This window comes from Molossus molossus, unplaced genomic scaffold (genome assembly GCF_014108415.1).
Source record: "Molossus molossus isolate mMolMol1 unplaced genomic scaffold, mMolMol1.p scaffold_m16_p_1, whole genome shotgun sequence".
Lineage (NCBI taxonomy): Eukaryota > Metazoa > Chordata > Mammalia > Chiroptera > Molossidae > Molossus > Molossus molossus.
In genome coordinates this window covers 3,522,607-3,537,017 of record NW_023425344.1, presented here as the reverse complement: position 1 = coordinate 3,537,017, position 14,411 = coordinate 3,522,607, and the positions used below count along the sequence as shown (strand labels likewise).

Below are 14,411 nucleotides of genomic sequence, written 5' to 3'. Positions count from 1 at the left end.
AACACTGCAGGGAAGGGGAGCGTCTGGCTTCAACCATCAATAATGAATAATTGTACTTGCCTGAGTCATACAATCCTGCTGCGTTCTGTTTGCTTGTGCTTTGTGTAGCTAGCCCTCTCATCCCTTCTCTCCCTCCCCCAAGCTGGCAAGGCCCGAGGGGGACCCAGAGCCGTGACCTGCCACTGTGGGGAAGCTTCTGGGCACCAGGCTCAAGCTGGCTGACTGTCACAGACGTCAGCTCACACACTAGAGAGCCCAGGGCTGGAGTCTGCCTAGGCTTGTGATCCCAAGTGGTGAGACAGCTGCAGTGAGTGAAAGCATCCTGAGGTGCTCCATCCCTTTGCTCTGCCTTGTTCGTATTACTCACATCATGACTTAAGAACACAGACGGTGGAGTCAGACACCGGGCTTTGTGTCCCGGCTCTGCCACAGTTGGCCAACTTTGAGCAAGTTACTTAACCTTTTTGAACCTCATTTTCCTCCTCCCTGAAATGTGGAGAATAGAGTACCTGCCTCTGAGGTGAGATGTAATGAGTGAAGATTCTTCATGTGCTAAGAACAGCACTGGGTGTCTTGAGTGCTGGGAAGTGTTTGCTGTTATCGTTTCTGTCCTGTGACAAGTCTCCGTGGTCACAGGAAGTGAACGAGTGAGAATGAACCTGAGCCCTACCTAGATCCCGTCATTCGCTTGTTTAGCAGACACTGCCACGTGAGGGCTGGTCTCTGCCGGCACTAGGAACACAGAGCCGGTTGGGTCGGCTCGCCTCTGGGAGCCCTGTGATTGAGCTGCGGGGCAGCTGTGCACACCCGCCAGGACCTTCGGACTTGCAGGCTTGGATTTGATTTCCAGCTTTACCTCTTCTCTTTTCCGTTTTTTTTTGGTTAATCATCACCCAAGGATTTTTTTTTCTTATTGATAGTTAGAGAGAGTGGAAGGGAGGGAGGGGGAGAGAAAGAGAGAAACATCGATTGTTTTTCTCCCACATGTCCCCAAACTGGGGCTGGGGATCAAACCTGCAACCTGGGTATGTGCCCTTGATCTGGAATCGAACCAGAGACCCTTTGGTTCATGGGCCGATGCTCCGACCATTGACCCACACCAGCCAGGGCTGCTTCACCTCTTCTTTTTCATATGTCCTTGGGCCAGTTACTTCTCAGTTTCCTCATCTGCAGAACAGGGGTTGTGATTCCTACTCACTGGGTTCTTATAAATTAAGAGAGTATGTGTGAGAGATGTTTTTGCCTCATGTTTAGCACAGCATGTGGCCCAGAGTTAGTAGAGTGGCCTGTCGTGACTTTTAGTTAATAAATAGGTCCAGTACATGGCCTGGGTACTATATGTGGTTTCCCCAGGGTACTTTGCCCCATCTGCCTTCATTCCGACTGGCCAGATTCTCTTGGCTTGAGCCTTATACATACGTGGCTGCCATTTTTTGGAAATGTTGAAAGTTCCTTTTAGTTATCCTTTCAAATTTCATAAAAATTTTGAAAAGTTATTCTCTATCAGCTTACATTACAATTTCAGAGAGAGTTTCTTACTAGAGGAAAAAAATGACCAAGGGTAGCTGTGTGAATCACATTAAAGCAGTGGTCCTCAAAGTGTGGTCCCCAGACTGACACCATCATCACCTGGGCATTTGTTAGAAACAGGTTAATGGCCTTGCCCTTTACACACTGAACAAACGGGCTGAGACAGCAAGCTGTGCTCTGACAAATGCTCCAGGTGCTTCTGACGCATGCTGACATGTAGGAACCGCTGTTACGCAGGCAGGGAAGGTCGGATGGTGGGAGGAACATAGCCATTCGTGCCATAGCGGGTTAAATAAAGGGCCCAGCATGCAGCATGTACGCATTTCGGCGACTGTGAGCTGGATATGCTCTTGGGGATGAAGCCGGGAGACTGTATTTGAAGGTGGCTGCCTTCAGGTCTGCTGGCCTGGGGAGTGGGGCTCTGGACGCATTGGCTCAGTGGTGTTGCTGTCTCAGATGCAGTCTTCCGCCTTATGAATTAAGAAGGACCATCCTCCTTGGGTTCTGTGGTCCTTCCATTTGTTCCATAAATTTGAGCCACTGTGTGGACCCCTTCCAGGATTATAGTGAAGGGCAAGACTGACTGCCCCTGCCTTGGTTGGAACTTACCACGGATCAGGGACAGACAGATTTAAACAAATGATAAATACTTGCTGCTGTGACAAGTGTTGTGAAGCAGAGGTGGGTGCAGCCCTCCTAGAGAGCTTTTGCAGCATGAAGCACGGGTCTCTGAAATCAAGTTCTTAAAGTGACTGCCAGTTCTCTGCTCGGTGACCTTGCTCTCAGGTCACCACACTCCTCCTCCTTTTCAGTTTCCTTTGCTGGGAGCACCTCTGGGTGCTTCTCTGTCTGTGGTCACCCTCTCGGCTGGACTCGAGGCGTTGCATGTCATGCCTATGCTGACAGCCCCCCGCATGTGTCTCCACCCGGGACCACATCTCTGAACTCCCGACTCGGGCACCCAGCTGCCTACTGGACAGGTGTTCCCTGAGGAACAGGGTGGGTCTGCACCTCATTTTCTTTCTTCCCACTCTGCTGCACCTGTTCCCTTGCATCTTGCCTCATTTTGGTAAATGACAGACTCAGCCTTCTTTTTCAGGTGTAAAACTTTAGACTTGATTTTGACTTCCCTTTTCCCACACCCCCTTCTAGTTTGGGCAGGTGTGTGTTTAAGCTCTGTAGGTGAATCTGATGTGCAGTCTTTGAGAAGCAGGGACTTGCAGGAAACTTGGCACTCCAGTGAAGTTGTGTGGGCAGGGCTGTGATAGCAAAGCCTTCCTGGTGTAGCCTGGCATGAGGTAATTATGCCTTAATGGTCCTCCAGGTGCTCAAGGTATTGGGAAATGGAGAATGGGTTTTTTAAGATAAATTAGCAACACATACTTCCTGGTTATATTAATTTGTAGAAGATGTATAAGATATTAGCAAATTTAGAAAAAGAAAACACCTAGAGTCTTGCTGCCCCAAAATAACTATTTGCATTTTGGTATTTTTCCTTTCAGTAATTTTTCATGCACTTTCTTTTATTAAAAAGTTTTTTTTTTCTTTATTGATTTTTAGAGAGAGAGGAAGGGAGAAGGAGAGCTAGAAACATCAATGAGAGAGAACATTGATTGGCTGCGTCTTCCTTGCCCCTTCCCCCCCCAAAACCCGGGGACCAGGCCCACAACCTGGGCATGTGCCCTGAGTGGGAATCGAACCTGCGACCTCCTAGTGCGTGGGTCAATGCTCAACTGCTGAGCCACACTGGCTGGGCTAATTTTTTTTTAAAGAAAAGACCACTTAAAAAGTGAAAGTGAGTCTATGTAATTTGAGTGAATGTCAGAGGGACTCAGGGCTGCAAACATTTGGCGAGGCTTTAGGACAAAGCTTGTGAATCTTTTAAACACAACACTGTGTACATATTGAGAAATTGGCACTGTTGTCAGGAAACGAGGTTGAATAGAATGTTTAAGTCCTGGCTGGGCCTGAGACAGCTGCTGATCATGGCCAGGATCGCTGCAGGGAAGGCTCGTGGATCCCAGCGTCCTAGATGGAACGCTGCCTGGGAGCAGAGATGAGTGCATGTGTTTGGGTCTTTAGAACCCGGAATGTCTTAGATGGCCTTCTGGAATTTCAGGTCAGCGGTTAGATGTTAAAGAGAGAATCCCAGAAGAGGGCAGATCCAGGACATCTTAAAGTGATAGTCCTTCTTCTCACCTTTGGGTTCTGAGAAGTCTAGGGTACTTAGAAAATCATAAATCATCACAGATTGCAGAAGGGATAAGCCTTGGTGGTCAGTACAGGTAACTGGGGTGAGCCTGCAGGTAGATTCTAAAATAAGAACACTTTTGCCCTGGCCAGCTTGGCTCAGTGGTTGAGCGTCGGCCTGCAGACCAGAGGCTCCCGAGTTCGGTTCCCACTAGGGGCACGTACCACAAAAATAAATTAAATAAATAAATAAATAAATAAATAAAACTCTTTAAAATAAGAACACTTTCTTCATTGCCATCATCCCATATATCTTTGGAAAATGGGATTGAACCAGTTTATGAAAAGAGCAGCCCCAGTTCTGGGTGAGGAGGAATAAGTACACTCTATTCCATCTCTCCCAATGGGTGCAGCTATAAAACTTGAACATAATGCATGGAATAGCTATTTGAGGATCCCCAAAGTAACAGTAGCAGGGGGGTTGGGGGGGAAAACCAGAATTTGAAGTACCACTGACTTGACTGAGTTGATCACTCTTCCCCTCTGATTTTCATAGTCTGAATTCAAAGTAGCTCCAGACCCAGAAGTGGTGTTAACACGGACAGAGAGAGTGCTGGGAGACCCTCTCTAGTTCTGGTGTGTGTGTGTGTGGGGGGGGGGGTCTCCTAACACTCAGAGAGAATGCAGGAGCCCTGTACTTCATTTTTGTCTTTCCTCTGTTCTCTTGCACCCAGCCCCCAAGCAGTGCCAGGGCAGCAGAGCGAGGGCTGGCAGGAGCCTAAAACTCTCAGGAAGGGAACTGATTTAGAGGAGCTTCGTTCCCATGAAGGTGGGGCAAACCCCTAATGCTTTATTCTCTCTCCCCACCACTTGGCCACAAGAAAGACATAGTTTTGGAAAGAGTGTGGCTAGAGAACCAGAAGGGAGACTGAGGGAACCAGCAAGGACTGGGGGCAGTGTGGGAGGAAGAGTTCAGGAAAGTGACCCTTTGAGGTTCTTACGAACTCCTGGGCTTACTCCCAAGTTGTGGATACATGGATCTGACCCGAATATCATACACAGACTTTGAGAACTGACCCTGGGGATAGATCACCACACGAATCCCAGACTGGCCACTGGGTGGGGCACACATGGGATAGATTCACAAGATGCTGCAAAGTCTTTGAAATCTCAACTTACTTTGGAACCATAGCTTACAGAAAGCTGGTTGAAACTTGGGTCTGGAATCCAGCCAGGTCAGTTGCTTGCTAAAACAAAAGTATCAAAATGCTCCAAGGGGTTTAGACAAGACCCTGAGTCTCGTAACAATATTAAAAATATCTAGAATACAATTAAAAATTACTTGGCATATGAAAAACTAGGAAAATCTCAACTCACACAGGAAAGACAAACAACAGCCACCAGTGCCAAGATAACACAGTTGTTAGAATTATCCAGCAAAGACTGTAAAGCAGCCATTATAAAAATGTTCCAAAAAGTAAGGGCAAACACTCTTTAAATGGGAAAGATAGAATGTGTCAGTAAAGAAAATATAAAGGAGAACTACATAAAAATTTTATGACTGAGAAATACAGTAACTGAAATAAAAACTAACTGACCATGCTAAATAGCAGAATGGAGATGATAGAGGAAAGAGTGAGTGAACTTGAAGATAGATCAATAGAAATTAATCCAGTCTGAATGCTACAGAGAAAAAAGATTGGGAACAAATGAGCAGAGCCTTAGGGACATGTGGGACAACATTAAAAGTCTAACATTTGTGTTATTGCAGCTTTAGAAGGAGAGGAGAAAAATATGGTGCAGAAAAAAATGTTGGAATAAATAAATGACTACGTTTAAAGCTGGCAAAAGACGTAAACCTACAGATTTGGGGGAGGGGGCTCCATAAACTCCAAACAGGATAAAGACAAAGAAGTCCATGCCCAAACACATTATAACCAGATTGCTGGAAATAAAAGACAAAAATTTTGCAAGCAACTGGAGAAAATACATTACTTATTGGGGGACAACAATCTGAATGACTGATTTTGTCATCAGAAACTGTGGAGGCCAGAAGGAAGTGAAATAGCATTTTTAAAGTGCCGAAAGAAAAGAACTGTTGACCCAAAATTCTGTATCTAGCAAAAATGCCTAGAAATGAAAGTGAAATAAAGGTATTTTCAGATGAAGGAAAACTGAAGAGAATTTGTGACCAGTAGATCTAGAAGAATTGCCGAAGGAAGCTTTTCTAACGGACGTTGCACTAGAAGGAAACTTGAAACTTAGGAAGGAAGAGGAACAGAAATGAGAAATGCCTAGATAAATACAGCAGACCACTGTTCTCTCAATGAGTTCTTTAACATTATTTGGTCGAAAGAAAAAAGGAATGTCTGGGGTTTTCAGTGTGTGTAGATGTAATATATAAGGCAAAGATATGAAGGGGAAGGTGATATGGTGGTAAAGCTTCTGAAGTGGTAAAACATTGTTTCTAAATAGATTGTGAAACATTAAATATATTTTAATCCCTAGATGATCTACTAAAGAGAGCCAAAAACTCAATAAATTAAAATGGAATTCTAAAATAAGTTGATAAACCAAAATCAAGGCAGGAAAGAAGAAACAGAGGAAGGAAAAACAAAAAACAAATAAGATGATAGGTCTAAATTGAAACATATTACATTAATGTAGATGGTCTGAATATTCATACCAATTGTGTGTCAGAATACCTAGTTCTGACAGATTGTCAGAATGAGTTAAAAAATAAAATGACCCAACTCTATGCTGTCTAAAAGAATCTTACTCTAAATATAAAATGTGTGGGTTAAAATGAAAGGATGGATAAGATATACCATGAAAATACTAAGCAAAATGAAGATGGAGTAGATATATTAATATCAGAAAAGGACCTCAGAGCAATGAAAATTACCAGGAGAAGGTGGGACACTAGCTAATGAAGACCGACTGATTCCCAATGTGTGTGCACCTGGTAATAGCTGCAGGACACACGGTGCACACACTGACAGCTCTAACCCAGTGCCAGCTCACCTCTCTGGATAGCAGCTGGTAGAACTGTCACAGAATCAGCCAGGACAGAAGAGCTGACCGTCAGCCCATGGACTGACTGACGTTTAGAGAACACGCCACCCACCAGCAGGTGTACAACACACGTTGTTTTTTTTTGTTTTCTTTATTGATTTTTAGAGAGAGAGGAAGGGAGAGGGAGAGAGAGATAGAAACATCAATGAGAGAGAACATCGACTGGCCGCCTCCTGCATGTCCCCCACTGGGGATCGGGCCCACGACCTGGGCATGTGACCTGACGGGGAATCGAACTGGTGACCTCTTGGTGCATGGGGCAACGCTCAACCACTGAGCCTGCTGGGTACAACACACATTCTTTTCAAGCATGCACAAAACCTTCACCAAGATAGACCTTATGTAACCTGCAATGCAAAAGAAACTAGGAATCTGAAAGGTTAGAATTATACAAAGTAAATCCTCTAACCAAGGGGAATTACCCTAGAAAGCAGCGACAAAGATGATAGAAACATCTTCCCAAATGTGGGTGGGTATTCAACAAGTTAACCCACTTCTGAATAAATCATGGGACAGTGCAGAAGTCACGAGGAAAATCAGATGTTTGGACCTGAACAAAAGTAACAAGCTATCAAAATTTGTGGGGTGCTGTGCTGAGAGGGAAATTTATAGTAAAAAAAAAACCACGAATCTCATTTTCTACCTTAAGAAACATACAAGGAGCAGATAAACTAAGTTAGAACTGTACCATTAGATTAATAAATATCATGGTATCTAGATCAGCCAGTTAGCATGCCTCATATTCTCGGGGGGGTTAAATGGCTCTGAATCCCACATGGCTGCTGAGTTGTTCACCGCAGTGGTCGTTGGTGCTCCTCTCGGGAAGGACTCCGGCCCTGGGATCGGAGGGCCTTGAGTCCGAGTCGTGGTCCTGTCGTTCCCAGTCGGTTGTTTGGCCTTCGGCCAGTGCCTTCCTTCTCTGACCTTGGTCTCCTCTGTAGAGGTGGTGCCCACCTTGCCCGTGCTCATGAGGTTTGAGTGAGGAAAGTGTGGGTGCTCTGGGAGCAGCGGGGTGTCCAGTGGGAGCTCAGTAAGGGTCAGTGGTTTCTCCCATTTGGGTCCCCTGCATGGCTACACCTTCACTCCCAGGAGTGGATGAAATTTAAAAAAACAACACTTGCAGGCATGTTCAGAGTGGTTTGAAAATGGCAGTTGGCAAAATCAGTCTTGGATTCCATCTGAAATGGCTTAAAAATTGTTTATTTTTTCAAATTATAAAAACAGTGCATGAAGAAATACCTAAATGAGTGCTGGCCAGTTTGGCTGAGCGGTTAGAGCGTCGGCCTGCGGTCCGGAGAGACGCAGGTTCGGTTCCTGCTAAGGGCACGTACCTTGGTTGCAGTTTATCCCTGGCCCTGGTTGGGTCATGTGGGTGGCAGCCACTTGATGTGTCCCTTTCACTTCGATGTTTCTCTCTTCCTCCCACTCTATCTGAACAAAAAATGGAAAAATATCCTTGGGTGAGGATAAAAAAAAACAAAAACCTAAATGATAGAGGTCAGCGGACAGGAAAGCCCGCTTCACCTCGAGACCGCAGCCCCTTCCTGGTCGGAGTCTCTGGGGCTTGGTGCCTACCCTCCCCGGCATGCTGTGAGTCAGAGCACATGCACACACACCGTCTTATCAGTGCACTGCGAGGGGGGTCCCGGGCGGTGGGAGCTGTGTGCAGTCTCCCTGGCACGGGCGCTCCAAGGACCCAGGAAGCTTGTGGACACAACGTGAAGACTCGGTGCCCTGTGCTTATTCAGAGAGGGCTGTCTGTGTTCTGAGTCCAGTGTCTGCCTGACCTTGGTGACACTGCCTGTGGTCTGGTGGGCTCTTGTGTGACCTGAACCAGAAAGGTGCATTTCATGGAACGCACTGAATTGGGGCCGCTTCCTAGGAAGATCCAGAGAGGTGGCCCTTGGGAGCTTACAAATGATTTTGCCCTCCGCTGGCAGTCTAGTCTGGTCTTAAGAAAGCTGCCCTTTCACACTGATCTAACCCCAGTGGAACGCGGTGAGATTTTAGTCTTAGAATCTCTTCAACACTGGGAGCAGCAGGGGAGCCACTTCCTTGGGCCCTTTCCAGTGGTCGATGGGCACAGGCCCTGCTGGCTTGTCTTGGCTGCTGGTGCATAGTTCAGGGCCCAGCGCACATGGGCACTCGGAGGGGCGTAATCAGCAAGTGTGGGGCCGAAACACTTTCCCTTCCCTTCCCTTCCAGGTTCTTCGGCTGATCTAATGAATACTTTGACATAACATTAACGGGAGAAAAACAAATGTTATTTCTTGCATCCAGGAGCCCCATGAAAATGTGAGACTCAAAGAAGTGATCCAAGTGGGAGGCTCTTACAGCTTTTAGACAACGAAGCAGTAAATTTGTGGAGAGTGGATAGGACAGAGGTGTCTGAGCTTGGGGTAGTAAGTGACAGAGAAGTAACGAGGTTTATTTATACAGCCCTCTTGGCTCAGAATCCCTCTCACCCTCCTGGCACAGGGAGGGGATTCTCCTGCTCTCGGGGACAGAGGAGGGTCAGTGTTCTTCTTGTACCAGCTGTTTCTCAAGTAACTTGAATCCAAAATAGTCAGAATGCTGAAGTGCCACGTTTTGGGGTGGCATATTCTGCTCCCCTTTATAACGGACTGCATAGGACTTCAAATTTGAGGAGGGTGGAGCGATTTCTAAATTTTCCTTTAAGTTCTTGTCAAAGTTGAACTCAGAGTATTACTTAAAGAAGCATCACGTCAGTGTGTGGAAGCACTGCGGAGGGTGTCTTCCTTTGGCTCTAGAAACTCCGTGGTATCCCCTGAATTAATAAGCGAGAGTTGTGGCTGTGCCTTGGGCTTATGCCATGTCGGATCATTAATGTGGCCTTGTGGCCACGAAGGGGACACTATTTTAGGAAATTGGAATCTTAGGTCAGCAGCAGCCATCAGGGGAGTTGACAGTAAGAAGCTTTGGAATTAGACTGCCGGGGTTCAAATCCCACCCTGCCACTTTAACTAGGGGAAGTCACTCGGACCCTCAGTGTCGGGAAAACGGGGAGCAGGGGATATGATGCTGACGGTACTTGTATTAGTGTACTGTTTCTGCTTTAACAAGTCACCACACATTTGGTGGCTTAAAACAATACAGATTTATTCTCCGATAGTTTTGGGGTCAGAAGTCCAAAATGAGTTTTCCAGATTAAGATGAAGGTGTTGGCTGGGCTCACCTTTCTAGAGGCTCCAGGGGAGAATCTGTTCTTTTTCTTCCAGCTTCTAGAGGTTCCTGGCATTCCTTGGCTTGTGGCTGCAACACGTCTCCCTTCTCATAGACACAACGCCTGCCCTTTTTGCAGTTACAGCTCCATCTGCTTCTATCTTTTAAGGACAGTTGTGGTTATTTTGCCCCCACCCCAGATAATCCAGGATAATCCCCCCATTTCAAGGTCCCTATGTTAATCACATCTATAAAGTCCCTGGGAATTAATACATGGGCAAATTGGGGGGTTATTCACTTTTAGTGAAAGTCAAGCTGTCATCACATGGTATAATATATAGTTAAAGCTTTGTAAATGGTACTCAGTTCTGAAATTTGGATAGTAATTTGCAGGTTGCAGCCTGCCAGAAGAGGTAAGCAATGTGCTTGGGTAAGTATACCTTAATGCATGTTTAACACATGCTTGACACATCCCCTCTGTAGGTTGAGTGAGCCTGTGGGCTCAGGTTGGCTGATGTCTGAAGTGTGTGTGGCACTAGGTGTTGGGAGGAGGTGTGGAAGGCAGAGCCCATGCCTGTCCGTGAGCAGAGCTTCAAGCATTAGTCCTCTTCCACCTGCAGGAATTGTCTCCAGAAAGTCACTAAAACCTCAGAGGGTTTTCAGTCCTCGGGCAGGGCAGCTGTGTAGTGTAGTAATCTGTGTGCTGGTCTGTCAGTAACTCAGGACAGTAACTTGGTTCATCTTTATTCCTAGGGCCAAGCACCACCAATGCTGGAAGGAAGGAGGGAGGGAGGGGAAATGATTGAGTCCACAGATGCTGAGTGTCTGCTGTGTGCCATGTTCTTAACAAAGCCTTTAGTTGTGAAAAGATTTCTGAGGTCCCTGCTTTCAGAGATTTTACAGTCTCTTGAGGGAAATAACTATTAATCAAATAATCATGTAATTATAAGCTGTGAGTAAGTGCCCTGAGGAAACAGCAGGATACTAGGACAGAAACTGAGGGCCCTGCTCAGCCAGGCAGGGAGGGTTTCTGGGGGTGGGTATTTAAGATGAGATCTGAAGGATTTGCCAGCAGTCTTCTTCTGGCTTCTTGTGAAGATAAATTCCAAACCTACAGAAGGTTCGGAAAATGCTCTGATGACCACCTATATATGTTTCACTTAGATCGAACAATTGTTGACTTTTTGCCTTATTCATTTTATTGTGCCTCGTTCCCTTTTTAAAGATGGAATCATTTGAAAGTAAGCTGCAGACATCGTGACATCTTACCCCTAAATATGTCAGCATACAGCTCTTCAGAGTAAAGACATTCTGCTACAAACCATAAAGCTGTTAACACACTTAAAAAAATTCTCAGTAATTCCATAGTAGCTTCTGATCATGACCATGTTCAGACCATGTTCATGACCAGAACACATTCTACTTTCCCCAGTTGCCTTTAGTTATGTCTCTTTAGTCTCCTAAGAGAAAACAATTACTCTACCTTTTTTTTAAAAAAATGACCGTGGGTCAAATACTCATTTAACACATCGAGGAGATGAGTAAGATGGTAACATTGATAACAAGGGCGTTTGAGAAACTAGGTATTTATAGGCATAAAAACAAGAAGAATTGGAATAGGATTGCTAGGTTAGATTTAAATCAACAAACTAGTAGGGACAAGAAAACATAATCTTTGCTGTTATCTTTTCTATTGGACATAAATCCACAAGTAATATGTTACTTCAAGTTTCTGGGCTCACATTCTCCTAGAGAATGAAACTTTAGCCAGGCATGCTAAAAATGCCCAGCTATGAATTGAAAGGACACCACCCCCTCCTGCTGTCATTAAAACAAAACAAAACACACAACTTTTTCTGAACAAGGTTTTCTTTAATCCTTCCAGCCAGAATCAACCTCTCCACTTTTATCCCATTACTTTTTAAAAAGAGCTTTACTGTTTTTAAAAAGTAATGGGATAAAATGACTATGCCATAGAATCCATTCATTGCACATGTTTAGTGATTTTCCATGAAGCTGTGAAGTTATGCTTCTGTCACTGCAGTCCAGTTTTAGAATATTTTCATCACTCGAAAACATTCCCTCATTCCTGTTTGCCGTGGCTCTCTGCTCCCACCGACAGCTTCAGGCAAATACTAATTTGTTTTCTTGATAGAGATCTGCCTTTTAAAGACATTCCATGTAAGTGGATCCGTGGCCATTGTCCTTGTCTGGCATCTTGGGCTCAGCCTACTGTGTTGCAGCCCACCACGCGGCAGCATGTGGTGTCGTGGTTTCCCCTCGTGTCAGTGTTCACCCATTCCTCTGTCGGTGGGCTTTCGGGTTGTTATAGGTACTGGGCTACTGTGAATAATGCTTCAGTGAATATGTGCATGTAGGTCTTTTAGTGGATGTATATCTTACTTCTCTGGGGCAGGTCAGAGTGTGGCAGGTGCGTATCGACCTATGTAAGAATGCACTCTTTTCCAGATGTCTGCACCCGCCGGTGACTTAGGAAAATTCCAGTTTCTTCACATACTTGCCACCACTTGTCCTTGTCGGTCTCTGTGATAGCTGGTAGACCTCATAGGCTTCATCTGACTGAGGGATTTCTGGTGGTGATTTGGAAATACTGTTTATCTGGAAGTCAGCTGGGGGAAGCCTAGTACCCTAGGCCTGGGACTTGTGGATTTCCATCACAGGAGGGCCTTGTGTTGTCTCAGACCCAGTTGGTTCAGTCCTTAGGCATTGGACCCACAGGTGGACCAGAAATAAAGTTGAGCCTACACAGATTTTAAACATTTTATTAAAAAATTAAGGTGTAGTTTACAAACAGTGTAATGTTCTCATCTGAAGTGTACTGTTTAATTAATTTTGATGAATAATCACTGGTCAGATTTCTATCAGTAGGTATATTTGTGTGTCCCTGACGTTTTGATCGAAATAATCTTATTGTAGACAACAGATGAACCACATAATACAGATTGTTCATAATCAACCAGCTACCCAGAGGGTACCAGTGTTAATGTTTTGTGTGCAGGTCCTCTTGGCAACACACGTTTCTCATTTTTAAAAATCTCATAAAGCAGAGGTTCACCGTGTGTTGGGTGCTTGCTGCTTCCTTAGGAGAACGCACATTGTCCAGCGCTGCGTCTGTGCTGAGTGTGCAGCCTAGGGCGCTGCGCTGAGCAGTTAGGCCGCCCGGTTGTAACGGCTGAGCCAGCATCGGGCATCTGAACTCCCTCTGCATCTGCGTGCCTGGCGTCCGAGGGCTCACTGCCACCTTCCCTACCTGGCCAGACCTCGGGGAGCCAGGGGTCTAACAGCCTCCTCCCCCACCCCCAGCGCCCGGGTCCCTGCGAGCCAGGCCTGACGCACCAAAACCGAGCGAGCGGATCAGCTGCGTGGCATCTGCGCGCGATTGAGCGGCCTGTCGCCCCCCCTTCCCTCTGCCCACAGCGCCTGAGCCGCCGCCCGAGGTCCCGGGGAGCCCCGCTCGCTCGCTCGGGCATGGAGCCGCCGGCCGCGTGCCTCTGAGCCCCGTGGCGTTCATGGTGAGTGGGGCCGCCCCTCCGAGGGGCCTGCCCGCCTGTCACCGGCCTGAGGCTCCTACGTGGGTGCGCCCGTGTGCATGTGTGTTACCTTCATCCGTTCCACCGAGCTGAAGCCTGCATGGGGCCGGCGATGCCTTCCTCCTCCCTGCCATTCTTTGTGTCTGTGATTCCATATAATTTTCTAAAAGGGTTCAGTTTTCATGAGTGTAGAGAGAGAGCCAGCACGTCTTGTGATTCCTAATTCTTATCACCCAGAATGCGATTGCATCCGGTTTTCAGATTCAGGTCAGTCCAGGCCAGGCATCCCCTTAGAGGCCAGCACGGCCTTGCCCCGATCCTGGGGGAGGCCTTTGTACATGAAGATCAGACTGCACCCTGCTCGCTCCAGGTCCGAATAAAGTGGCCAGATTGCAGCAGCAGCCAGGTGTGTTAGAGCCCACAATTTAGTTCGCGTGCATTCCCTTCACCAGTCCACATAGTGACTTCTGTGTTCCAGATGTTGTATAAGGAATATGACAGTTAGCCAAGGTCTCCTGAGAGCTGATATCCCAAAAGCCAGCATTTCCAGTAACTTAGAGAATGCTTTCTGGGAAAAGACTGTGTTGAAGGTAGATAAAAGAATTGAAGCATGAGGAGCCCCTCGGGTCCTGAGAGGTCCTTCTTAGTGTGAGGTCAAGCCTCAGTGATCACCAGGACTGTCTTGGAAAGCCAAGCATTTGTAAGACCACTCTTCCCCACTGAAAATGACAAAACAAACAGGTCTCATGTCAGATTCTAAAACAATGCTCCTTTCTCCCCCAAATTGCTTGTTACAAATGGTTGAGTGTAGGACCAGCTGCAGTGTTCTGGGACCTCACCCTCAATCTTCACCACAACCCTATTAAGTACCCTTAATAGGAA

General features: G+C 46.3%; 1 protein-coding gene across 4 annotated transcripts in view; it reads left to right on the top strand.

Annotated features, from left to right (window-relative positions):
* Positions 1 to 14,411, top strand: part of TBC1D14 (TBC1 domain family member 14) — a 91,846-nt gene that overhangs the window by 40,966 nt on the left and 36,469 nt on the right. Inside the window, exon 1 of one of the 4 annotated variants that reach the window (XM_036255061.1) lies at positions 13,432 to 13,511. The exons of the other annotated variants lie outside the window; for them this stretch is intronic. Coding sequence (XP_036110954.1) covers positions 13,509 to 13,511 — 3 coding nt within the window. The 5' untranslated portion in view covers positions 13,432 to 13,508. Of the gene's footprint in view, positions 1 to 13,431; positions 13,512 to 14,411 lie in introns of those variants that run through there. 4 annotated transcript variants of the gene reach the window in all.